The sequence below is a fragment of the Parus major genome, chromosome Z (genome assembly GCF_001522545.3).
Source record: "Parus major isolate Abel chromosome Z, Parus_major1.1, whole genome shotgun sequence".
Classification (NCBI taxonomy): Eukaryota; Metazoa; Chordata; class Aves; order Passeriformes; family Paridae; genus Parus; species Parus major.
Genome location: NC_031799.1, coordinates 69,035,345 through 69,062,986, shown reverse-complemented (window position 1 = coordinate 69,062,986; position 27,642 = coordinate 69,035,345). Strand labels below are relative to the sequence as shown.

Sequence of the window (27,642 nt, the reverse complement as noted above, 5' to 3'; positions counted from 1 at the left end):
TGAATGGCTCCATCCTGGCTAATGTTGGCACATTATTTGTTCAGTATTGCACAAGCATATGAAGTAACTGTGTAATGTTTAATATGACAGTTGCCTCAGAAGCACAGTCACAAAATGTCCATTTTGTATGTCACTTTGAAAATGTGTAGGCTTTTTATTAGCATGTAACAATTGTTCCAGACAAAGTTTTAGGGTGTTTTTGTAGGCATATCCAGCAACTCAGTGGTACCACTATTTTAGTTAGTTTGAGTGTGCCTTGGGTAGTTCCTTACAGGGCTGTTGACTGTGGTATTTCAGGGCTGTTCTCTAGAGATCATACAGCTGAAAGTGTCAGGGGAATATTGATCTGTCATATCACTGCTTCTGGGATATGGTTGGTTTTTTGTTTTTCCCTTCCATTTTGTCAGTAAATTCACAGAAACTGAGTTTGATTACATTTATTTCATCACTTGAACCATAAAAAATGCACCTTTTATGAGTCATGGCTAGGAGAAGATGGGATGAAAATTGTGTAGGACAGAGAAGAAAAATGGTTGAAAGTAGCTACACATTTAATAGCAGTCACTTTAACTAAGTGTTGTTTGCAAGTAGTGCTGATCTGTGCTTCTGATAAAATGTACACTTGACAACGCCTTGGTGTTTTATCTACAGCAAATGTCTGTAACATGAGTTTCGTATCTTTTAACTTCTCTCTTAGAAAGATTTTGAGCCTTTTTTTTTTTTAATTTTGTTTGGGTTTTTTTTTTTCCTGGTTCTGTGAAGCAGTGCTGTGATTTCTTTCACACTTACTGTTACCTGTAATTTTTTCCTCTGGACCTTGTTCATGTTTTCAGTATATTTACCATGCCTTAGCATGAAAGGTTCTCATTCACCTAAGCAGATAAGTGCCAGTTGTGTCTGTGCTTTCCCTGGACCAGCCCTGATACTGTTCTGTAATGCTATTTATGAAAGTTAGCAATCCACAGCACAGCCACAGCCCTAAGATTGGTAAAGGTTTTATTTTGTCTTCAGATGTGTTTTTCATTATGAACTTACACTACCAACCGTTTAATTTCTTGACTGCAATCTCTCTTTCCCTTGAAGAAGAAAGGTGTCAGAATGTACAATGGATACACATTTTCCCTTTCTGCGCTGTTAGCTGGAGTTCTAACTTGTATTTTCCATGCTGTCCTCTACACTTACCATCTCTCATGTTACAAAGCAGCTTGGGTTTTCAAAGCCAGCATAATGTCCAGTGTAATTTGATAATGAAAGCATTGGAAAGTTTTCAGAGGAGAGGCAAGATTCTTAATATTTAATCAGATTTTTTATGTACACTTCCTGTCATTAAACTATGTTCTTGCAATACACAGAAAATGTCTTTGTTGTGAAATATTTACACTAAACTGTGCAAAATGCCAGTTTTGAAAATAAATAAAACATTTTTATTTATTAAAATAAAATCAATAATAAAAAAATTTGAAGACAGTTGATGAGACATAGGATTTCTGTTTTAGCATCATGACACAAAACGCAGTGAGAACACAATACAGATACAAGTCAAACACAGCAGAGGAGATCAATTGCACAGCTCAATCACACAGCCACCATTGTGGTTTCCAGCCTCTCTGTGATGTAATCACCACCACCACCCTGGGCATCTCTGGCCTTGCCAGGAGTAAATGTGTGAATTGAAACTGGCTCAAGCTCATCGCTGGCTTTGAAATGCTGTCAGTTGATTATGTTTTTATAGTTTATTTTGGGCTGAGCCATGTGTAACACCCCACGCTGGCCTGGCTAACTCAGGGAGACATTCCCACTGTTAATGAGCTTGGGGAGAAATACACTCCAACTGATTTTTTCAGCTGTTGATAGTTGTTTATCTAAATCAAAACTGACCCTCAGGTCCTCTTACTGTTGAGATGAAGTCAGCTTTTTTTGCAACAGCTGTGCTTAGTCCCAGCCAGCCGCATTCTTCCTGAGCTTCATGGACACATCACCCTGGCCCATCTTTGATCCTTCTCCCATGGCAGGGCTTAACAGATGAGCCACAGAAGAGACACACACAGAACAAATAAACTGATCTTTTGGTGTTTGGCTGCTTTGTGTTGGTATATAGTTTAGTATGATTTTATGTCTCCCTGGCTATGTCAGAGGTTACCTTTCTGAACATCATTTCCCAAACTGGTGTGCAGCAGTACTGTAGCTGAAGAATACAGAAAACAAGCGGAAAAAGATAAGATTAGCATTTTAATTTCACAGAGAATTACATGTATATGTCCTTTTGGTAATTTCTCTGTTGAAAATAGCAGACGTGTGGTGAGTACAGCTGGCTTTAGCAATATGGTTTAATTAGTCTGGTTCCAGGCTAAGGGAATGAAAAATGTGGATCAGATTTAGTGGTGAGGATCACATTTCACAACGGCTGGGAAAAATGCTGAGTGTAATAGTAATTTTAGTGCTTTTCAGGGCTTTAACCTTATCATTTTTTCAGTGCCATCCTTCACTTCCTTTATGTCTTTCGCTTGTTTTGTTCTTGGCCTCAGAACACTTCTAGCAGTGTGTACAACAGTACAGCAGTCACCTGCTTCCTTGGCATTCAGTTCATCTTACTATCCCATCCACTTCTGTGTTTGTTTCCCACAAAACTCTTCAGAAGTGCCCAAAAATGTTGTTCCTAATTCCTGCATAAAATATTTCACAGCACCAAAAGCAGTCTTCAAACATAGTGCAAAACAGGCATCAGTTATCATGTCTGCAGTATTGTACGAAATGCTTGTAGAAGCAGATGGATAATGAGGAAGAAACTGCATTCATAAAGGAGGCTTGATCAGAGGTCAGGATGTTGCTTTTCCTAAACTTGTTCTTATAATTATAGTACCTTTCAAAACTTAACTGTATATTGGTTTGCATTTTAACAAATGCATACTATGCAGTTTGTTATTTTATAATAATAATACATAATAATAATAATAACTAATTGTTTTTGTGTATTTAATTTAGTAAAGCCTGACAGGATAATATTAGGTATAGCATGTAGGGTGTATATGTTTCATTAAGCAACCCACAGTTGTTGCTGCAATAAAAGCTCAAGGAATTGTAGCTTCTAAGTTAAGATAGGTAATTATTTTTTTATTTATACTTGGATGATGTTAGAGATGCAAATTGATTGGCTAGTCTGATCCTTTATATCTTTGTTCTCACATGTTGACCCTATGTGTCCTGTTGGACAGTTCAGATGCCTCAGCATCACAACAATGGCTTCTTTCTTGATGGAATTTGAGTAGATGTATTGGATCAATATAAACAATTATATTTATATATTTATATATTTATATATATTTATATACAATATATATATATATATAAATTGTTTATGAACAACACAGACTTTGTCAATTGATTGTTTTCTCTGTATGAAGTAGATCTCTGTGCAGTCTGTTGCTTAAAGGTTTTGTCCAATGTCTTCTACAAGCAGAAATCTTTGTGCTGTCTGTATTAATTTTGCACACTGAGTTTTTGGTCTGTTTGATAATCTTGCATCATTAAGAGGCAGCTCGCCTTTAACTATAAATATATGGCATGAATGTTTGTCATAGTGACTCTGCCTTATCTGTCATTGTTTGCTGAGGAGAGAAAAAAACCACTATGCTGTGTGGCTACCCCTGTTCTCTCACTTGTCACAATCCTGTAGTGGTTCAGTGCTGCAGAGTTAAAATTGTGGTTTGACTTACTGATTGAGATTTGTAAATGGAGTCTTTCCCACTTCAGTAGTTTGGATTATTAAACTTGACTTCTGAACATGAACTTTATTTTTCACCCACCCAGAATGATTCTGCATAGACTGTAGCTCTTTGCTCAGATATTTCCTTTTTTAAGTTACAGCAACATCCAAAGATCATATTCCAGTTCCCACTTGCTGCCTTGTGATAAACAAGGACGCTGGGAAGCATGGTCTGTGGGAACATTTACACCTTAAGGGAAAGTGCAGCAATAGCTTGAAACACTTTTTTAATTAATTGGAAATGAGAGCTTGACTGCCATGAATACACAGTTATACTGGCTGTGTTAACCTTAGTATTGCAGTAGTGGCTGGAGGCATCACTTGCACATCAAACTAGAGTATCACAAGCAGCCCTCCTCTATTATGATAACTTCCTCGTGTCTAGGCTGCCCTTACAGTAAATTTCCTTTTTTTTTCCTAAATTTACTCTTTTGTTAGCACTTGGAAACTGAAACAATTAATGGAAGGGTAATTTTGGATGGTAAAAGATGCAACAAGCTTACCTTGTCAATAAAGCCATCCTTTGGTTACTTGAAGAAGAGAGACTCTGTATTGAACAGAGGTGGATGTAACTCACATATTGGATACCCATTTTTGGCAGAGGCTGCCAGGCCAGGCAGTGTTGCAGTAAAACCAGGCACAATTGATGTTGTTTATTAGCTTGCAGTGTGCTAGGGGATGTGAAGAACGGCTGAGCTGATTGCAGAGGGTGAAGAGGACAAAGACAAATCCATTGGAAGTCTGCCTCGCTGGTTTCACTGTTTAGAGAACAAGTTGCTTTTCATTGAGATTTTCAAATTAATGATGTCCTTTTATATTACAAGGCCATGTGTATGGGCATTATTAGACTTGTACTTAATTTAAAACACAGCTAGTGATCATTTAATTACAGTGTATGAAAGGGAACGATGCTTGACTATGTATCATTGTTTTATTCAGTTTGGAGAATTGTAGCCATTTTTCATGTACTATTTGAAAGCTGTGGTGAAGGATGCACATTCTGATGAAGAAATTTGTGAGCTTCATTGCAACGATTCCACACTGTTACGGGAATAAGATGAAACAGTGGCTTAAAAATTCACCAGCTTTCCTGAAAATAGGAAGCAAGTTATGAACAGATTGCTACAATCGGTCTGGTTCTTTCTTCTCTACATTGTAAAATCAGTGCATAGTTTCCTGTGGTAGGAAGGAAGGCCTTCTGCTGAAGGCCAAAAATGCTTAAAGGTATTCAGGATGTTTCTGGGTTTATTAAGAGGTTTCAGTGTACATACTTTATAGAAGCTGTATAGGATATGCCCATAGCAAGCCTGATATTACTGCATTTTTACATGAAAAATGAGGCTGCCTGAGAATCCTAAATGTTCTGCAGCATATAATAGTGCATGTGTATATTTGTACTGAAAAAATCACTGCATGTGTGTAAGGTATTTTTGTAGTTGATGTAGTAAAAATCCTGCCGACTGAACTCACGAGTTAGGATGCCCAGGGAATAACTAGTTAAACAGCATTTAAAAAGGCAGAATTCACATCCAAATACTGTTTTAAAATTATCTTCTGTGTCTTGAAGGCAGGATTTTTTTCATTAACAATAGGAATACCGTATGTGAAGGAGCGGTTTCCAAATGATCTTGTCTCTCTGCTGTCAGGCAGGTGCTTTCACACATCAGTATGGGAAAACAGCTATGGTTTTGCTGTCTTCCAGTATTATAAAGGTAGAATTTATAGCAAAATAGGGCTCACTAGCTGATTCATTATAAATGAAACACAAAAAATTACTTTTAGGTGATGCACCCAATGGAATATCAGATTGAGGGATTGAAAGTGGGTGGAGGATTAGAAGAAGAGTTTGTATTTCAGCCTGAATCTTGGCAGCAGAGCAGTGTTTACTCTGTTGCTTGGTCTGGTGTGAAAGGTCACTTCTGTTTTCATACCCAGTATAACTTGAAGCTCTTTCTTTACTACTACAAAGAAAGACTTCAGGGCTAGTGGCTAGTTCTCCTCCTGGACTTTCCAGTTGCAGTTGTCAATACTTAGTGTTGAATTGTGGCAGATGCCTTTAGTGAAACGATGAATGGGATATTTAAGGGCAAGTAGAGAATGGTAAGAACTAAAATTCTTTTAAAAACTGTTCTTGGTTTCTAAGTTGTGTAGCTAACCTAATTTCAATGTTGTGAGTTATCCTAGCCTGATATATATTTCCACGTGCTATCATGCTAGCTAAGTGTAGAAAATATCTTTCATCAAAAGGATCTGCTGCAGAAAGGAAAACAGTTCTTCATGTGTGGGTTAGTAGATAAGAATCACTGAAACTCACTGGCGTGGGAGAACAACTGCAGAAGAGTAACTCGCAGTGGATTAAGTGCTAGTTGCAAAATAAAACCAAATCCTTTGCATGGAGCTATCCACTTTCACCAAACTGATAACCTCTATGTGTCTCAAGGCATCAAACCGTGGTACACCTCATTCTATAATGTAAATATTAGTCAACATATAATGTAAGGTTTTATAGTGCAAGACTCAGGGTATGTCTTAATGAACTGGAGTTAGAACTAATCTGTGCATTTTTAGCTGAGTTATTCCTCATTGCATTTTTCCATATAAAAGACATGGTGAAGGAATGTGTGTGCTGCCAGGAAAGAAAGATACTGTGTTAAAATTATTAGTTAATTGTTAGTTGTATGTGGATTTCTTTTAGACTTTGTTCTACTGAAATTCCTATTGACTACTACAGAAATCCAGCTGCTAAATTATACTATCTCTTCTCCAATGATAAATGGCTTGTGAATTGGTTAATTTGTTTCTTTCCTTTTTGTCTTCCAGCTTCATTTAGCAGCCCTGGCTTCATTAAAGGGAGACATTGTGGAGCTTAATAAGCGTCTACAACAAACAGAAAAGGAGCGTGACCTGTTGGAAAAGAAATTGGCAAAAGCACAGGTGAGCAATAGTATTTCAAAATTCTGAAGATGGTCCTTGGTTTTGTGCAGTCCTTGTTCCTCAGAGAGAGGATAAAATACCAACAATGTCACAAGTCAAAAGAATTTTAAGACTGCAAGATGCATAGTTACCACTTGTTATACCTTTTATGTGTTGAAGACATTCTTCTAAAAAAAACCCTAAAAATCAATTAGATACATTTTGTTTTGAAGTCCATATAAGCAACTAGTGCTTTGAATTATTGTAGAATATAAGAATTACAGGTTGCTCTCAGTGGATTGCACTGGTTGCAGAGCCTTGCATTCCTGGGTCACATTTAAATGTAGCACAAATTAACACTGAGCAGAAGTTATTGCCAATTTTCATGCTTTGATGTTATGTGAGAAATTACTTGTGATTTCAGTCTAGCTTCCAGTAGGCCAGTTGGAACTGTGGAATTGTGGAAAACACAGCCAGTGCAACGTCAAGGGGTTAAATAAGAATAGGTTGGAACTCTGATGCTTTCATAGCTCTTAGATAGAGGCAAATGCAAGCAAGGAACGACAAACTACTGTTTTTAATATTTCTCACTTCTGCAAAAATATATTTGTTTTCAGATACAGCCATTATATCAAATAGCTTTTATAAGTTAACACTTCAAAAACTAATTAAAAATACTTGGAGAGAGACAATCAAAGCATTTTTATTGTGAAGTATGGCACCTTACTTGTTGCTCAGAGATGTTGCAGAATCTCCAATGTTCTAACTACTCAGACATCTGGACCTGGTCGTAGGTTGGGTAAGGGACTGAGTGAGTAAGTTCCAGTGGTCCCTGTCATCCATTGCCATTCTGTGATTTTGCAGATTTAAAGTTTTCAGTATTTAGTGGATTTTGATGAGGCCTTTCATCTTTGTGACTTAAATTCAAGCCAAATATAGAAGTGCTTAAGCAGTCTCAATTTTCAGGCTCTTGCTTCAGTCCTCCCTTATTTTGGCCTTTGCCTGCATTCCCTAATGTTTTTTTCAGCTGCCTTTAAGATTTATGGGCTTGTAAGTGATACTGTTATTGCAGACCATCAATGTAACATTCAGAAATGAAATCACTTTCATGTCTTTATTCCCCTCGATATGTGAGCCAGAGCCACGCTGGGAATTAACATGGTTTATCAGCTATAATCCGGAGAGCCTTTTCTAATTTCTGTGGCATTCTTGGGATAGAGTCCTCTTCTGGCTTATAGTTTGATATGAGGCTGCATTTGTCAGTTGTTAAACTCTCAGACAGATTCACTGTATCCAAATGATCATTCTGCATGATTGCACTGATTTATTGTTGTTATTTATTACTCTGGAGGGTCTGATGCTAATCAGGTTTTTGTTAGTGTTTTATTTTTATTTCTGTGTCTTTATTTAAAAATACATTTATTATCTCTCAGCCAGTGAAGAGTGCTTTGTAGGTGCTCCCATATAATACAGAATACACACTGATGACACCTAGGATTAAGGATCAGTCCTTAATACCAATTAACATGTACTCTGTTAGCACAAGATTGTTTGGTGTTTTCTTTGATTGGTAATTGGTTACCAATTACGAGTGCGTACATTGCGCTCAGTTTGTAATGCTGGGGGTTTTGACTTGATATTGAGACATGTGAACACAGAGATCACTGCCTCCTGACCTGTGAAGAGCACACAACTGGAATGTCTGAAAGGAAAGCTGATAGCTAGATTTCAGGTAAAAAAAAGAGTTTTTTAATGAACAGTTTTATATAAAAGTTAAATGATTTATCTCTTTGCACTTTATTTTTTTCTAAAGCCTTCAAGAGGATAAAATTTAGTATGCATTAAATAAAATACAGATCTTTCTTAAGGAATTTAAATCATTAAACAAACACAAGTCATATATTCAGTGTGTTGGCAGTGTTTAAGTATGGAGACATAGACTGGTAAAACCACTGCACTTTGTCTTTTCCAATTACATGTGCCACTTACATAATTTTTTTAACTTTGCTTCCCACTCCACATAGATTTGTTCATTATTCTTTCCTCTGCAGTCTCTGTCTAATGTGAATCAGAGGTTCAGAAGGCACAAATTAGATAGGAGGTGTTTGAGGTTCTGCATAACCATACTCAGATGCTAGTGGGTCAGTGTTGAATCTCTATTCTGCATCTGGACTGTAGTTACAAAGCACATGTTTCATTTTAGCTGGTGTGGTAAATGCTCTCTGGAACAAATAGCTGTTAAAACGCATTTTTGGTAATACCTTTCCCATCATTTCATGAGGCATTTGGAAGAAAGGATTAATGATTTGCAGAGTGGAGTTGATTTGGTGAACCACAATTCAAGTAATAGATGACAAACGGTGAAGAAAGCTAGTTGGACAGCCTGGGCTTAAGATTTTGTGAAGTGATGTAATTGATTAGTGGTTGTTGTAGCATACTCACTTCCAAATCTGCAGCTGGTGGAGACCAGATACAGCATTTCTCTGCGTGCTTCTATTATTTCAGTAACATAGCAGATTTCTTTGTGTTTTTATCAGCATACAATTTGGCAATAAAGTGATCTCTTGAATGAAATTTGTTGTAAAACACTGGTCAGCCACAACTGTCTTCTTCCAAAAATCTTTCTGTGATTTTAAGAATTGTAGTGCTTTCTACTGGCTCTGTGTGACACAGTATCTTGGCTTTGGTAAGTGATAAACAGTGTGAGTCTGAAGGGAGAGCATAAGAAATGAGCACAGAGAATTGTTCTCCTTCATATCCCCCACCTTTCTGCCAGCATCTGTGAGCAGGAGGCCACATCACATTTTATAGTCCTCTATAGTCCTATCCTCCATGGATTTATATAATCTTCTTTCTAATCCATCTACATTCTTGGCATTTCCAACATCCTGTGACATAGAGTTCTGCAGTTCTGTGATTGAGCATGGGATTTAATAACATGCTGAATGTTTCTGCAAGTACAACAAGAATAGATAATTCACTTGCTATATTTTTCTTATAATTTCATCTCCTTTCACAATCTTGTCCTGCTTTCTCATTCTTTGTGCTTAGTCATTGTTATTTTGGATTTTTATAATAGCTCTAGACAAAGAATGTGCTGCATTGTTCTGGATCCTGTGTCACAGCAGTAAGTCTCACTACTGCAGTAATAATCCTTTGCCATCCTCTTGATTATTCAGAATATAGGGAGGAACAGCAGAATTTCATACAAGAATAAAATCAACACTGTAGATATATAAGAACAGAAACAACATTCTCTGTAGACATGTAAGAACATGTGAACTTCACAGGAAGGGTTCAGGTTCTCATTTAATAGAGAAACTTGAAATAGAAATGCATGGTGTTCAGAAGAACATTGAAATTACTTGTTCTGTTGTGTGATGTCCTTATCTGACATGGATTATCTGTGTGCTGGTACTCATCTTCCACATTAAGTACACACAGGACATACCACAGAATAATTAATTCTGACCATGCATGCTTTTATGATGGAGGATTTAGCACTATAGACTTGTTTTCATACTTAAATTTAGATTAATGGATTGCCACTGTTAAATCTGCCACTCCTCTCAAATTAAAACACTGCATTAGTTGAGCAAAGATTTTTAGCTTCTGTAATCCTGTTAGACAGGTTTATCACTGTGGCTTGTTCAGGTGATGACTTGTATTCTTGGTGAACAACACCACAACCAGTGTTTGTCTCTGTAGGGCCTGGGGCACTGGTACATCTCTTAATGAGCATTGCTGCTAGCAGTTCTTCTTTTTTTGTCCTCTGATTGAACACTGCAAATTTAATATAAAGATTAACATAATTTAGCACGTTGTTAGTGTTTCTTTCACTAGGAATTTGTGTACATTAATAGGCAATAGAATCACTTGTTCAGACAGTAGGTTTGAATTAAAATGTTTTTGCTTATCATCCTTCTCCCTCATACACTTCTTGCTGTTTCCCAGCATCAAGAGATCAGATAATGGTGTTTCTAACCATTGTTAGTTCTTATTATAAATGAAATAACCTTTCTAATCTGTACCAAAAAACAACCAAGAGTTTTCAACTTAGGGTGAGAGCTGGAGCTCTTAAATATGAGGCTGGAAGAGAGATGAGGGAAAGGGTATAAGGTACTTATTGTGTAACTGACATGCAAATAAATTTTAAGAGCTGACGTGTACACCTTGGAAAGAAGTAGCAACTGGTATCAGATTGCTGTTCTGAGACTCAAAACATAACGAAACTAAGGAGGATGGTGAACAACCAGGGTATCCCAGAGAAAAAATTCAGCAGTAGGTAGAAAAACATGCATTTGTTCCTTTCCCTTTTTAAGTTTTCAGATGAATATTCCATAATAAAGAGCAGTCCTGAATAACCAGAAGAATTTCCCACTGCTACATGTTGGGATGCATGCTGAACCAGGTTTCCATTGCTTGGATGCTTTTGCCATTTTCACTTGAGTCTTGTCCTGGCTGTCCAGAACTTCAGAGATGTAGTTCTGATCCCCACCTCCAAGACAGAGCCGTCCTTAGCATCATGGCCTGTCATTTACAGAGGCTTCCTTTTGGCCTTTTCCAATTGCTTTTACCTAAGATGATTCAAGAGCTCTTTTTAAAAAAAATCAAATGTGAAGCTATTGTCATATATTAGCCAGACTGCTGGTTATTCACAAAGTACATTTGTCCAGTGATGTTATCTGAAAAATGGTGACTGAGAAATGTCTGGAGAAAACAGAAGTCAGGTTGTAATGTGGCTGAGACCCATTAGCAAAAGTCCATATATCTTTTCAGTGTATAGCTTAGAAAGACAAAAATTGTTGTGATGGGGTTTTATTTATTGTCTGGAAACAATCATTATACACTCAATATGAAACATCCCTTTGGTTTAAAAGCTAAAAAGATCACCAGTGCCCATAATAGATTGACCTGGATAATGCTGAGGTAGCATTTGTGGGCATATATATGTGTCAGAAGAAATTCAGATTTAGAAAGGCTGAAGAAGTGAGCCTTTATTGTCCCTAAATCTGCTCTAAAGCTTTTGTGAAACATTTTCTCTGGTTATTTCTGCACTTTGAAAGCCATGGTAGTTCTTCAGAAGGATACAATGTTAAGATGTGGAAATGTGAGAAATAAGCTGTAGAATGATGGTACAATAAAGAGTCATCATAATGTACATGTACAGCTATATCAGTTGCCAACATGAAGTCTCATAAGCCAGGTGAACATTACCTGTCTTCTGAAATGTGTTCCTTTACTTTACTTTGCAGTGTGATGATCTGATCTGTTTCTCTTAGTGTAGATGAAAGTGATTTTTCTTACTACAGCTGAAGGTAGAAATTCTTTTGTTGTAAGTTGTGGAAGGGTACTCTGATGTCTGGGCTACTCTTAAGTGTACATATTCATGGAAGTTAAAAATTGTGGAATAAATAAAAATGTTATTGAAGCTTATTGTAAATTTTAATTTTCAAGCAATCTTTTATGTAGATGATGTTCTCAAGCTGTGAATGTAAGTGGCCAAAAAATAAGAGAGCAAATTATGAAAATTCTGGCACATCTACTACTTTGGGTATGTTATTATTATTTGTAGTAGAAAGGATTTAGGGAGTTAGCTTGTATAGAGAGTATTTACTTGATTTGAAAAAAAAACAGTTTGATTCAGCCATTTTGGAGGACCTCTGATATTACTATCAATTTTGGTCCTTATACAGGATTTTACATTGCAGCTCTTCAATTAAGGAGCGTGGGTTTTATACTGTTAAGTGGCTTGTGAGTTTTCTTTTTTTGACAGTGTAGTACTCGGCATTGTGTGATTGCAAGGAGGCTTGACTGAAGGGGGTCAGAAGCAAAATATTAAAAAACAAACTCTTGCCAGCCACTACCAAGCAAAATTTCAGTCAGCATGCAGTGCTGACATGTAATTGCAGTGGTTTGTAATGGTTTGCTGTAATTTAAATAGAGTGTGTGCTGGTGTGAAGAGTAAGCCAGAGAGGCTGTATTTAAAATACTGTGGGAAGGGAAAGGAAGGATTTTGTGATATATGTAAAAAACAAGCAGTCATGTAGCTCTTTAATTGTTCGAATCATAAGCATTTTATTGGAGAGTACCAATATAATAAAAATATGCTGTATTATCTATAAACATTAGTAAAAACAAGTACTTACACTAGAGAAGAAGTTATAACCTCAAACTGTGATTCCTTTATAATAATGTGGTTTCTGCAATAGAATTTGTTCTAATTCAGACCACATTGGGAAGATCCTAGGATTCAAAGGTGATATAACTATTGGAGTTGCAAATAGTGGGGTTTTTCTCAAGCAGAAATGGCAACTTCTCTTTAGGAAAAAAATAATAAAAGTACACTGCATAGTCTGTCAGTTCATCAAATATTGTAAACTACCAACATGCATGTACCTGTTAGTGTTGTGTGTCTGTCCTTTTCTCTTGCAAAGGCACTGTTGGTTTGATGTGTAGAAAAACCATAGTGCTGTGCACTCCTGCCTTGTGCCCGATCTCCCTGCAGGTGTCCATAAGAGCCTTTCTGTTTCCTTGCTTCTGTGCTGCAGTGTGAGCAGTCCCACTTGATGAGAGAGCACGAGGATGTGCAGGAGCGAACAACGCTGCGCTACGAGGAACGGATCACAGAGCTGCACAGCATCATTGCCGAGCTTAACAAGAAAATCGATCGTCTGCAGGGAGCAACCATAAGGTACAGCAGCTTCCTGGGAATTCTGGGCCAGGTGCAGGACATGGTGTGAGTTATACTCTAATATGATGATGACTTGCAGGCTTGTCATGACAGGTACTGAATAGCTGCCCCTAATTAAGGTGTTCTGCAGGATATCATCCCAAGCACACAAGAAATTCTACCTTCTCTCTGGCAATGCCACACTTTGCAAAACCTGACAAGCACTGCAAAACATGTACCATGACATCTAAATATTCCTTTTTGTAATGTGCCAGGGTGACACATAAGTGATAGCAATGATGTGTGAAGGAAGGTGAGGGCACCCGACTTGAACCTCTTCTTTGAATTTTATTTTGCAGCCTCCTATTTGTTGCACTTTATTAGGAATAGTGACGACACACACTCTCTAGCTTAGTTGCAAAAGAGACCTCTTTTTATTCTTCCAGATCTTCTTTTATAGACAGTTCTGAGCAGGTCCAAAAAGGTAAAACTCATTTGCCATTAAACCAACACATCACCATCACTGGGCAGCTGGGAACACCACCCCTTGACCGTTTCTTACAAGTAAACAACAAGGACACAAACAACACCTGCAAAGGTTGTTTTCCTTCTCCAAGGACTGTTTGGATTCTTCCTTATGATTTCCCAGGCCAGAGTGAGAAAGTTGTGTACTTGACTTTCCCACAGGCTCAAGCTAGTGCCTGAAGCCTAAAAATCTCTTTATTTGACCACTGTCAGTTCCCACACCTATAAATCAGCTAAGCTAAATTATTTGTGGGAGAGGTATGGTTCAAATAGATTTTCATAGGTTTTACCTCTTCTTGTGCTGGCTTTTTTGACAAAAATGGTACAAATTTTGTTGTTGCCCAGTTCTGCAGCAGCAAAGCTTGGGGTATTAGGCTAGCTTGTTACTGTGTTAAAATAAACTCTGCATGTGACTACATGGAAACATTTTTCCTCACTTGTTTTTATATATTCTTTTCAATGTTGAAAAATTGGACTGGAGTGCAGAAGGAACTTCTTAAAATTTATCTAGTGAGGATGCAACTATATGCCAGAATCTGGATTTTCTAGAAAACATCAACTTATATTTGATGAATTTGTGGGTGATGTTGAATTTGTGGGTGCTCTAGCCATGTAGCCAATTTTCAATTTCCCTTTACCTATTAGCTGCACTTTTTTTTGGTACTTGCTTCATTTCTTCTTCCTTGTATATATTTCTGCTAGCAGGAGACAATGTTGTTACAACTACTCAATCTTTTGTGGTGATATTAGTATGCGAAAAGAAGGATGTTTGATGTAGCATAAGAGGGAAAGTCATCACATACATATTTACCACTACTAAAGCAGTGTTAGAATCACATGTTCATGTTTTTTAAGAACATAAATACTGTTTCCTGTGAGTTGCTCATAACTAGCAATGGTCATGGTGAGATTTTTCACATATTTTCTATGCTTATAGTTCTCTGAACAAAATCCCCATGATACCCTTCTTCATTTATGCTTGATACCTCTGCAGACAAACTTTCCATTTGTCTTTTGGAAAGATTAGCTGAAAAGCAAAATCTGAGAAAACATGAGAAATGCACTGATTTTTTTTTTTCCTTGAGTGACAGAAAAACTCTATGACATTTAAGAAAAATATTACACAGAATTAATAAAAATGGTGTGTTTGGAATCCTTGTGGCAAAGTAAATGCCAAGTAGTGTTCAATTATGAACTCCTGGAATCAGGTGGACACTCTGAGTGTTTAACCATGTCTATAAATGAATCAGCTGTGACATGCACAGTAACGTGAGGTGTAAGAACCAAGCCTGATGGGATGTACATGTTGCTTCTCATGAAAAATGCAGTTTTTTCTGTCCCTTTTGGGAGGTTCTGGCCATTAAAGGCATCAGAACAATACTGCTGCAACAGGTGCCAGCCACATCACTGTTGTGCTCCTCCAGTTTAATTCAATCATATGAGAGCTTGTTTTGCTCAGACAGCTGGAATGTCTCATCTGTTTTATTTGTTTTGGTTTTATTAGTAAGAATGAAAACTGTTTGTTAAGTTAGTGGTTCCTTTTGTTTCCTTTAATGATGGAAATAGCTTATTTTCTTTGGCAGGCCAATAATTTGGCGTCTGGGGAACAGAGGAGTAATATCCCTCATGAAAATGGAAACTGAAGGGATTCCATAGGGTTTGTAAAGCCAAATGAAAGAGGGAAAACGGATACCTCCTGCTGTGGCTTTCTGTAAATCCACTCTGGGATCCACATCTGTCATTCTTGAGAAGCTGTCCATGCATCCCACAGAGCAAGGGTGGTGCAGTTCCTGTCCTTGCTGGATCAGGTGTGACTCACAGCGCTCCACCCTTGGCTCAGTCCAGGAGCTGGGACAGAGCAGTCCTGGGAGGAGAAAGTGTTTTGAGAGCACAGCCCTGCTGGGGCCTCAGCAGTTATATTTTCTTCTAGAACAGAGGATTTTAGTTTTGATTTGTCTCTTTGGAACCTGCAGGTAGTATTGAGCAGAGGCTTTACTTGTGCTGTCACAAAATTTGGGCTGTCATTCTGGAAGCAGAGTTTACATTAATTGCATAACAGGTAAATGTTTCCCCAATGCTGACACAGTGACTCTCGAGTTTTTCGCATATCTACTTTAGATTGTGAAAATTAACTAACATGTAGCTTCATGTATCTCTACTCTATGACATTCTTTATATTTTCTAAATATAAATTTCAAAAAATATTCGGAAACAATTAGAAGAAATGAGTGCTTCATGGAGGGTATTTGACTATCCTCTTTAATTTGCATTATGTTTATTTGAATGTCAGCAGGACCCTCATAATATAGGACAGAAAGGAAGGAGACACCATGTTTAAATCCAAACAAGGTGTTGCAAAAGTTTGAGGAGGAGTGTTGGCAGGCTGTATATGCTGGTTAATATTCTCCATTCTGAGAACTTTTGTCTCTTGTTTCTTGGTGTATGTACAGGTTTTTTTGCCTTTGCAACATCAGGGTTTAGAAGTGTAATGGTGTTTGTGCATGTGGTGTAGTAATGCCAGCTCTGGAATTGTGGAGTGGTTTAGGTTGGAAGGGACTGTAAAGACCTTCCAGTTCCAACCCTCTGCCATGGGCAGGAACATCTTCCACAGGACCAGGTGGCTCAGGGCCCTATCCAGCTTTGCCTTGGATGCTTCCAGGAATGGGGCAACCACAGCTTTTTCTGGGCAAGGAGGGAGCTTAAGTCACATGTCAATGCATGTCGCTTCCCAGGTGTGTCTGATATACTGATCCCAGTAGCAGTAATCTTACAGGAATATTTTCAGAAGTTTACAGGATTTTTCTAGGTTTGCTAGCCATTTCTTGAGTCCATGTGTGTGGCCTCATCAATTTAGCTGCAGCTCTTGCTCTGCATTCTTCCAGCATTCCCTGAGGAAAATGACTTCACCATACTTGGGGGAGCAAGCTAGTGTTCATCTGCAGTTTTCTCATCTCCCTGCTGCTGGTGCTCTGGACAGCCCAGCTGGTTTGGAATCCCCCCTCCAAAAAGAGATATTAAGGTGAAGAAAGTGAGTTCCAATACTCAAATACTCATGTGCAAGTAGATGAACCTGTTTCCAAGCATCTCTGTCCTTTGACAAGGTGCATGCAATTTTCTCTTGCAGAATGTACAGCCTAGAAAGATGGGAAAACCAGTCAAATGGATCATCCCAGTTAGAGTCATATTGTAAATACTTGGGCATAAAGGTCTCACCCAGTAACTCTGAAGCACAAAAAGGGTTTCGAATTTTTGCAGTCGAGTACTAAAATGTAATAATGTGTACATTTAAGGTGAAAATTTCTGACTTCAGAAGTTTTTAGTATTTCCTTAGATTCATTCAAACTTGATTCCTTTTTTCTTAATAATTTCTTTCGCTGTCAAAATCAACTGTAACTTCAGCGTGTGACTGACAGTTTTTCTTAGATGTCACATTGAGTTTCAAGAAAAGGAAAAGAGAGATGTCTAATTGCTTTTAGTTCTATTTAGTTCTATTTCATTCTATCTAAAAGTGGCTGTTTGGGTACATCTCTGCAACTCTAAAAATAGTGAGCAACTGTAACAATACCAGACAGAACTATACTCTGTTCAGTGTAGGTGCCTGATAAGAATTACTTGAAACAGTTGTCAAGAAGCTTATAACCCATTACTTTAAAATAATTTGTTCAGATTTACAACTTTTAATTTGAGATACATTTAGAAAGGGCTGGAAGTTAATGGAGAATAGGGATAGCAAAGAGACTGCAGCATCACAAGAAATAACACACAGCACTTACAGTCACATTTACACAGTGACCTGGAGATCTAATTCTAGCCTCTAAATGTGTGCTAGCACATACAGGATTCAATTCAAAGGGCAGTTTGGGTGTGATAAACTTGGCTTCAGCGCACAGTGCCCGGCTCCATTTGCCCTCTGTGTGTGATTATTTTTGTGCTGTCTCGAGTGTGTCACTATTTGTTCACAATGAACTAGTTCAGAGGGGCCTCAAGTGTTTGTACACAGAGAGCAGTCAATCCTTGTGCACATACACCTGTACTGTTCTCTGTCTGAGGATCTTACAGGGTTTTGAAAATAGTTACTTAAGTAAGATGATTGTTGAAAAACCGCTGGCACCTGTAGTACAAAGCTGTTTTGAAGCCATGAAGAGAACATGTACCTTGCCAGTGTTCTGTGGTGTGAAAGAATGCTGAAAAATGTGCAGTTTTTCTCACTGTCTGAACAAGTTTTCTGAGTGTCTGTGCAGCACTCTGGTCCTTGGTTGCACCTGGTCGTAAAGAAAGCAATTGGTGCAAAAGTAACTGAAAACCACAGATTTTTGGCTTTTTCCTCCAATCCTCCCATCCTCTGTGTTTAGAATGGCTTGATCTGGTCTTAATTGCCCCCAACTTACAGGAAGTTGGACAATTCCAGAAAATGGGACCATCAGGGCCCTTAACAGAACAAATGCCTGCTTTTTACAACCAGGCTGTTGCTGATTGAAGCAATAAGGAAGTTGTAATGCCTCCACCTTCTGGGTGGTGTGGCAGGAGTCTAAATGGCTGGTCATTGTCAGCTGTCAAGCACCTTCCATTTCCAGTGCCACTGGAGGACTCTGTTTTGGGGCAAGGAAAGTCTCAAAAAGTATCTTCTGTTACTGCCAGCACTGGTTTAAAGGCAGAATTTAAATTTGTGATGTATCACTGCCCTCAAATTTCCCTTTATTCTTGCCCTCAGTCTGTTTTCAGTATGTTCTCTGGTGGTGGAGGGGCTGATTGACCTTGCTGCCACTTTATCAGAAATGGATTTCTGATCTTTCTGGTGAGCTTTTAAAAGCATTAGTTAATTTAGAAACTGACTTCTGGCTTGAGTCACCAGAAGGGCAAGAGTCCTACTGCATGACATTTTTCACTGTCCCAGGATACTGAGGGGCACTTAAACAGAAAAACCCATAACTAGGGCTAGCTAGATGAGGCTGTGTTGTATTTTAAACAGAAAAATCTGTACAAGAGGATCCCAAAGAAGAGTGATGAGAAATTATTATAATATGTACTGTTGCTTTAAGGCCAGTAGAGCTTTTTATCCATTTGTAGAGGTAATTCAGGTTTTAAAAATGTAGGACTAATTGTTTCATAAATGAAAAAAATCAGTTAGCTTCAGATGAAAAATTACAACTGTTTGAGAGCTTGGTAATTGTTTTGTCTAAAGCTAATTACTAGTGGCTTTTTTTGTGCCTAATAACAAACGGATTCATGGAACATTAACAGATGCTTATGTGTCTTCATTACACTGTTTTTAACTCCTGCTATTCATGATTAGGTTCTAACCCTGTCTTAAACAAGTATTTCATGGTACCTCCAAGACCTTTCACGATGTAAAGCTCAGTGTTAACCAGCTGGCCTGCATTTTGTTTAGTAGTAATAGTAGTCACTAAGTGCTTCTGCTAAAGTCACACTTTCTTTGCACTAAAGCAAATGTAAAGGCTAGAAGAGCATAACAAATAATAGAAATATCTGTAAATAATAGAAATTACATCTCAGTATCTTGGGAAACCCTGCTTGGCAAGCAAGCTGGCAGTCCTTTATGAGTTTTATTAAGGTACATAAATTGTCACCTCTGCAGTTCTGACAGCAGACTGATTTTGTCATTGATGCCTGTATGTATGGACTATCTTGTCTGCTGTTTTGCTTGACAAATTGAGACAGACCTCCAGGCTGAATCCTTCAAGAAGCACTCATCACCATGTAGCACACACACACCAGTCCTAACATTGCATATACCCCTCCCAGATGCAGATCCCCAGATAGGTCTTTGCTGTTTCTCATTGTTTCCAAAGCCAGACAGTTCCATTCTCACACTTTTCTGCTGAATGTGCAGCAAAATTAATCTCTGCATGTGATTTAGTGTGCAACAAAATGATGGCTGTTTGTTTTCTATCAAGAGGAGCCCTGCACCTGGATAAACTGGTGTTTTTCCAATGTTTAAAATAGATACTTTTATGTAAAAACACTTGCTTAGGGGAGTAAAAAAAATAATAAATCTGAGTCAAATCAGCAAATGGATCAAAAGAAAAAATGTTTACAAATGTTTTCAGGAAAGCTATTATTCATTTACTTACCTTCTTTCCCAGTGCTTTGAACTCTTTGTGTGGAGACAGGAGAGAAAAGCTCTAATTTTTTAAGCTCATTTATTTTAGTTGAACCAGCTTGACAAATAAATTGAAACCTAGGTAATTGAGACTTTTCCTTTTCCACTAACTCCAGCTGTTCAGTGCAATGCTCTTTTATCTGTTCCTCTCTCTTTTGGGAAGAGAAAATGAAAAACCAACTTGTGTCCAAGAGCATTTTGATTCACATGTGCAGGTACATGCATGTGCATGCTTACTTTGCACACGAGATGGTGACATCCTTGAACTGAGAAAGAGATGAAAACCACTTACTTCTAATCCACTTTGGGAACAAAGCCACTTGTGCTGATCTGTGTGAATTACCAGCTGGGGAGTCACTGCAGAGCAGTCTATGTCCTTACCCATTCTTGGTAGCACTCTGTTTTACCCATTTCTTCCTTTTCCAATGGCCAGGAGAAGTAATGAAGTTGGGAATTAAGATATGGAAACCAGGCACCAACTGCTGCAAGTGGGTGTTATGTGCATGGCACAGCGGCTTTGCAATGAAGGGTTTAAAGGCATCCCTACTGATTGGACAAAACACTTGTGTGAATTGGATCCTGTGGCTCAGCTTACAGGTCTGAAATGAGTGTCACAAAGATGCACATTTCCTCAGGGGATTTAATTTCTGCCTTTGCTCTCTCTGCCAGGGAGGAGGATGAGTACTCAGAGCTGAGGTCGGAGCTGAGCCAAAGCCAGCAGGAGGTTAATGAAGACTCGCGCAGCATGGACCGGAACTCTGTCTCCGTGCCAGAGAACCAGTCCACCATGGTCACTGCAGATGTGGGTGAGTTGTGTTCTTAGCAGAAGTGATGACTTACCACAGCAGAAAGGTATCGTAGCTTTTGAAATATCCAAGCATTTGGTGAGGAAATAAATTAATGTAGGGTGTGTTAATCACAATTGATGCTGAGCTTCTGTGACTGTTAACTTAAATGTGGAGTAATGTCTGTGCCTTGATTGTAGAATTGTAGAATCTTTAAGTTTGGAAAAAAACTCTGAGGTCATTGAGTCCAACTATTGACCCAGCATCACCACCATGTTCACCATTAAACCATGTCCTCAGGTGCCATATCCACAGAGTTTTTGAGCACTCTCAGGACTGGTGGCTCCACATGCCCCCTAGGCAGTCTGTTCCCATGTTTTACAACCCTGTCCATGAATATGTTTTTCCTTATTTCCAATCTAACCTCCCCTGGTGCAGCTTGAGGCTGTTTGCTCTTGTTCAGTCACTTATTACCTGGGACACGAGTCCAACCCTCACCTGACAGCAGCCTCCTCTCAGCTGCAGAGAGTAGTCCCCCCTGAGCCTCCATTTCCTCAGAAGCAGACCTTCTAGCAAAATTCTGGTGTAATCCTCTCTATGACAGATTTCCAGAATTCTCTTCAGGAGTCGATTCCGGTTTTCTATTCTGATACTGTACTTTTATATTGTTTATAAGTGCAAGACCTGCAACAGCACATTTGTATTTTCGTGTCTACAATTTCTAGAAACTTTGATACAATAGTATTAATAATAATGTGGCTGTGAAGTGTCTGACTTAGGGAATTCAAAATACTTAATAGAGATTTTTAAAGCTATAACAAAATTAATGTTTTACTGTCAAAAGCTAGTGCTTACTCTTAAATTCCTATTTGAACACATTCTAATACAAGGATTTTTTTCTTCTTTAATTTTCTTCTTACCAAGAGAAAAAGAAATTCATTTGCTTTTCAGGATTTATTTTGTCTTCATGAAGTGGAGCTGATCCGGGGCTTGTGGACATAAACATCAAGATATCTGTTTAAGTTTGTTCTAGCAATGAAAAACACAGCAGTAGAATGGTGTACAATATAGAGACCTAGACGACAAGGGGGATGATGTGTCTGTCTCAAAAACCAACAGAAAGATAGCTCTGGAGCCAGCCAAGGATTGTTGGTAATAACACACTCTGAGAAGGAACAGGATGTGGCTGGAGAAGGGAGCCGTGTGGAGGTGCAGTCAGCACTCTTCAGAGACAAGTGTCCTTGTTTAGCTCCAGGACATGAGCACAACACAGCAAGCACAGGGATAAGCCCAAGAAGGGAACATGTGCTGTAGAGGGGAATCCAGACCACCAAAGACCCTAGAAGTTCTCCCAGCCATTTCTAGAAAGGTCTGAAAGAACAGATTGCCCATGAGAACTAATTTGCATAGACAGAAACTTATCTCCAGAGCAGGGAAAACTTACCTATAAACAGGTACCTCCACAAAGTCCAGGGTGCTTGCTTTGCATCTGCAACCCAGCACCCTGAACAACTGAATCATTCCAGAGCAAGGATTGGTGATCTTCTCTCTTCTCTCTCTCTCTCCTCTTTCTCTGTATTCACTTTCCCACTTCATCCAAAAGCCACTGCCATGTGTTTATATAGTAGGTCAGGGCCATACCTGACCCAGTTTCCATGCCAAGTGTGTATTTGTGAGCTTTTGTGGACCCTCTGATTTTTGTCATTCCTTTGACCACAAGCCTCTGCAAATCTTGGGTGCTTCCTTTCCCTTAAGGGTAGGGCTCAGAGATAACAATGGAGAAAATAAGGAGAAAATAAGAATGTTATCTCTAGGGATTCCTATATTTTTTCCATATTTTCCTTCTATCCATAGACTGTTCTTTTTGGATGTTGTTTCCATATTCCTGTGAAAATAAATTACACATATGCATATAGATAAAGGAATATGTATAATTTTAAATCCTTCTAGATATAGGTATATAGGAATAAAAAATCATGTTGTAATAACTCATGTGCATGACTTGCTTACTGCCCTGATGTAGTGACTGCCTCTGATCTGTCACTTAGTAAAACCAGTGATACCTCATGACTCACTAATGCATGTGGATGTGCTGCTCTGATGGTACAGGCAATAAAACACCTAGAACTAGAACTGTGAATGTTCTCCAGTTCATCTTACAGAGCTTGTGATTGGGCTGTGCTCTTTTTCTGTCAGAAATGGACTTCTCACATTGTAAACTATTTATTTTATGGGGGAAATTTGTCAAACAAATCCCAGCAGACAAGGTCTTGTGAAGGTTGTTTAAATATACAAAATGGTTATTACAGAAGACGTAATGGAAAAAAGGCAAATTCAAGCAAAAAAACCGCAAGGTTTTTACAAGTAAGCATCCTGCTTTCTATATCCTGCCTCTAAGTGTCTGGTGCATGCTCGTAAGTGATTATTATGGAGGGCTTCTTTGGTATTACTTTAACTCATGGGTGGCAGTTAATCAGGAATTAGTGAAATTACTTCCCAGAAAAAACTTTTATATGTTGCCCATTCAAATTTTTCATGCAATGCTGTAACATCATTCTAAACTATTCTTTTTGATCAGCAGTACATTTGTGTTTGTGTCTAATAGGCTGTGGAGTTAGATGAATGGTAATGAGTTTGCAGTTTTTTTACTTTCTGTTCCTCTCATTGCTTCATCCAGCAGCTCTCAGTCTTCCCTTGCACAGGGAGATTTCAAGGCAGTCTGCAATAATCTGGTGACTCATGTCTGTTAAAATTTAGACCCAGTTCAGTGCCACACTGCTCTAGTGCCCTGCAAGAACCACAGCTATGAGACAACCATGAAGTTCTGAGCATGGTGAAGCGCTTGCAGCAGCAAGGGAATCACACCCTCCACCTGCCACTGAATGCCTGCCACTGTTTTTGGTAGGATAGAGGAGCTGTGGGTGTGCTGCCACCTCATAGTGCACCCCTTGTATGCTCTGCTGTGGGTAGCTACTGCAGACTCATAACTAGCAAGCCAGAAATACTGACTGGCACATCCAGGAGACTGCACAAGGGTGAATTCTGACACAGGTCTGCCTTAGGAACTGCTGCTGTATGTCACCAGAGGTGAACCTAAGAGAAACAAAAATAATTTATGGAGTGAGCTAGCAAGGTACAGAGACCCCCTTGTTTTCACTTAAGTGGAGGATGCTATGGCAGTGGGCACTGGAAGAGGTTCGCCTAAAGACAGGAAAGAAAGTAATTCTGTGTGATACTTTAAAATAGCATTGTTGTGTAAGTTGGTAATATGGTTGTAGTATGGAACATAAGCTGTGTTGTTATGATCCCTGAATACTCTGCAGTTTTATTTGAAGGAGTAGCTATTAACATAAAACTACCTGCAGGTAGTTGGTAGGAATCATTTCAGTAAACACCACGATTTTTTAAAGTCAGGCAGTATCTTAAGCACAACCACAAAAATTCTCTGAAAAACATCAAGTCATAACATCCCTGTTTGTACCAGACAGAAGAATCCTGTATTTACAGAGACAAACATGCAACATTAATAAAATCAGGATAATAGGCCTTGAACGGCCAAAAGAACAACATAAAGAAATATCATTGAATGTAAGCAAGTAATGTTTTAAAATGTTATTCAGAATAGAGGGGATTTTGAAGAAAGAATGAACACTTCAGATAAGCTATGGGGCTGTTATTTGTCAGATGAGAGGTTTCAGTTGATGTGGTTATGGTGTTTAAGCCTATCAGTTGTTGAAGAAAAAGTGGCAGAGTGCAAGGACATTCTTTGAACACTATCAGTCCGGGCTGTTCTACAGCAGAGCTTCCTGGTTAAGAGTTTGTTTTTTCTCTGAGCCACTAATTGTTGTGATGTTTGTTTTGTTTTGTCTTGCTTTGTTTTAGATAACTGTAGTGACTTGAATTCAGAACTTCAGAGAGTGCTGACAGGTCTGGAAAATGTTGTCTGTGGGAGGAAGAAAAGCAGCTGCAGTTTGTCCGTCGCAGAGGTGGACAGGCACATTGAACAACTCACTACTGCCAGCGAACATTGTGATTTAGCCATTAAGGTAATGGTGACCTTTGACTCTAAAATGTAGTGTCTTCACTGCCTGAGACACCTGATCACCTCTGTAGTAATCACACTTTGCTTCCAAAGGTGTTAAAAGTGCTTCACAGAGGTCAACGGGAGTTCACAGTGTGTGTTTGCTAAGTAGTAACACACCTGTTCTACATCTTCCAAAGTCCAGGAGGAGGTACTTTGCACCTCAAATCACAAAGATAAGAGAAATGGGCATACTCAACAGTTAATTTACTTTCTTAAGCAATTTTGCTTATCCAACAAACACACTGTCACCTGCCCAAGGTCCTACAGGTAATCATTGACCAGTGTCTGAAAACTCACTGTGTGTGTTTGTGGGTGGCTAAATGTGATTGGCTGCCTTAAAATATAAAACCATCCTGGTTCCAGCCAGGACTGGCTTAATTTTTGCAGTAGCCAGGAGGGGGCATTGCCAGGTTATCCTGTATCCCTCGTTTTCCAGGAAGGAGGGAAGGGGTCTCTTCCTGGGCATGTATTCTTGGGGGTGATAGCTCATGCGCAAATTGCCCATTTCTTGTGCACTCCCTTATTAGTGTTTTTGCTGTTATTGTTAATTTTCTTACCTCATTGCTTTTTCCAACAAATTGTTCTTATTTCAACCCCTGATCTTTGCCTTTTGTGCCTCTAATTTCCCTTTTCCATTCCTCCACAGGGGACAGGGGAGTGAGTGAGCAGGACATGGTTTAGAGTTGTTTCAGTGGGAGCACTAAATTAGGGAACACCATTCCTAAACCACAGGAAAAGCTAATTTAACACTAAGCATTGGTTGTGCATTAGTTCAAGTGAGATAAGTTAGCCTCAGGAACAAATAATTCAGGTGATTTCTGTATATGTTGCATTTGTTGTGAGTGTAACAAAACAAGGAGAGGGATGTTTGCTGGCACATGTAACAAAAGTTGCAGTTCAGAACCTGAAAGTGAGAGAGCCACAGAGAATCTTCCTGTATACACAGGAAGACGTGAACAAGTTTTTTGTGTCAGGTGGAAAGGTATAAGTAACTCATTTATACAAGAAAAATTGTACTGACAGTTTTTTCTGGAAGTGAGGAGGTCTCTGACCATTCTAGATGGCTTTGACAACCCTTTGTCCTACTACTGGAAAATGTTCCTTCTGTCCCTGGTGGTGCCTGTGGAATATAACAAAATTTAAAGAAATTAATGTTGAGTAGTAATTTGAAGAATGTGTGTATGTTTGACTTCTGGTCCCTTGGGATCAGTATTGAAGCAGTTTATTTGAGTGTCTCAGAGGATTAGGATCAGCACTTTAAATGTTGCCAAGTACTATTTAGAGTTTTAGGGTTAACTGTTTTCAGAAGTCACTATTTGCCAAAAGAGAGATTGTGGCTTCTGGGAAATAGGTAGAGAGCAGCCTGTGTGAGGCCCACAGAGGTATCTGAAGTGAGATGTGTTTAATAGAGCAAAACCCACACACAGAGCCCCTCTCCAGCATTGCACCCCTGGCTACAGATCATTCCTGCTTTCCTGTTTCCTCAGAGAAAAAATGGAGAGAATTTTAAAATGGGTAGAATTGTGAATCAAAATCTGAAGTGTTCTGACTATTGTTTGCCTTGGCTGTTGGCTTTTTTCTTCACCAATAGATAATGCATTTAAATGTTTAAATCCTTCAGCTTTGGTGGTTAAATTTTACTGGCTTCCTATTAATGCTGCTGCATTATTTTTTACTTCTTATATACAGATTATGTCACCCTAGCTTACTCAATTACTTCTGTCCCACAAAAACTGAGTTTAAAAAGAGCTTGAAATTAAATTAATCAGATTTTCTTACAAATTGAACAGTTACCAAAGCATACTTTAAGAAAAGGATTTAAGAAAATTTCCACAGACTAGTCTGGTTATTGCTTTGTTTATTTTGGAGAGCACATTGGTAACAGATACCTAACCACTAAAATTTTGCTGATTAAAAAAGCTGTAAATATTTCCAAGCATGAAACATTTAGTACATGAGAACAGCTGTACTGGGTCGGACCAAAAGTGCATCTGCCACTAGGCAGATGGTAATGGAAAGACAGCATCAAAAATGACATGTATAGTATGTTCTTCTCCTTCCTTCAGAGATGCTTCCAGCAAAGTAGATCTGTAGGGACTTGAGCCAAAGTTGATATCTTTGTTTTTAATTGTAATGGGTGTAATTTTCTTCTTTGTTTCTATCTGCTCTGGTCTTGGACCTGTCTAAATTTTTGGCCTCCATAAATTCCATTAGGAGTAAATTCTGCCATTGAGTTGCGCCACGTGAAGAAGTACTGCTGTAGTGTCTTTCAAACCTGACACATGCTGATCTAATCTGGTACCACATCTGTAACATAACACTTCTTGTAAAGAAAATACCACTCTCTGGTAGTGCTCTGAGAAGCAGTGGCCTAGGAAGGGGAGAGGTTGGGAAAATAGCAACACTGGAGCATGGGGAATAAGGAGGAAGGAGGTGGCAGCAGAACTTTGAATTAGAGGGGTGAAAAAACAGCAGGGGAAGTTCAAGGCGGGGCGGGGGGGAAGAAGGGAGAGGAGAAATCAGCAACAACAAAGCACTGTTTAAAATAAAGCTGGCATCATCAAAAGAGAAAGCTTCTGCCATTACAGAACTTCTCTTTACATCATGAAATTAACCACCCTGTGCTTATTCAGAACTTGAACTCATCCTCATGCTGTGTTGAAATAATTTACTTCATCATAATTTGAGACCTATGGGTCCAAGTGATGCTAATACAAGGGAGACCTGCAACTTCTTCCGTCTCACAGAGATACTGCAAGCCTCTGCTTTTTCAGAAAA

The 27,642-nt window shown here is 38.7% G+C and overlaps 1 protein-coding gene across 2 annotated transcripts in view; it reads left to right on the top strand.

Annotated features, from left to right (window-relative positions):
- MCC (MCC regulator of WNT signaling pathway) overlaps positions 1–27,642 on the top strand; it is a 187,776-nt gene that overhangs the window by 114,299 nt on the left and 45,835 nt on the right. For both annotated transcript variants that reach the window (XM_015652946.3, XM_015652950.3), the window contains 4 exons: positions 6,584–6,697; positions 13,228–13,370; positions 20,665–20,801; positions 24,663–24,826. In XM_015652946.3, coding sequence (XP_015508432.1) covers positions 6,584–6,697; positions 13,228–13,370; positions 20,665–20,801; positions 24,663–24,826 — 558 coding nt within the window. The remainder of the gene's footprint in view (positions 1–6,583; positions 6,698–13,227; positions 13,371–20,664; positions 20,802–24,662; positions 24,827–27,642) is intronic.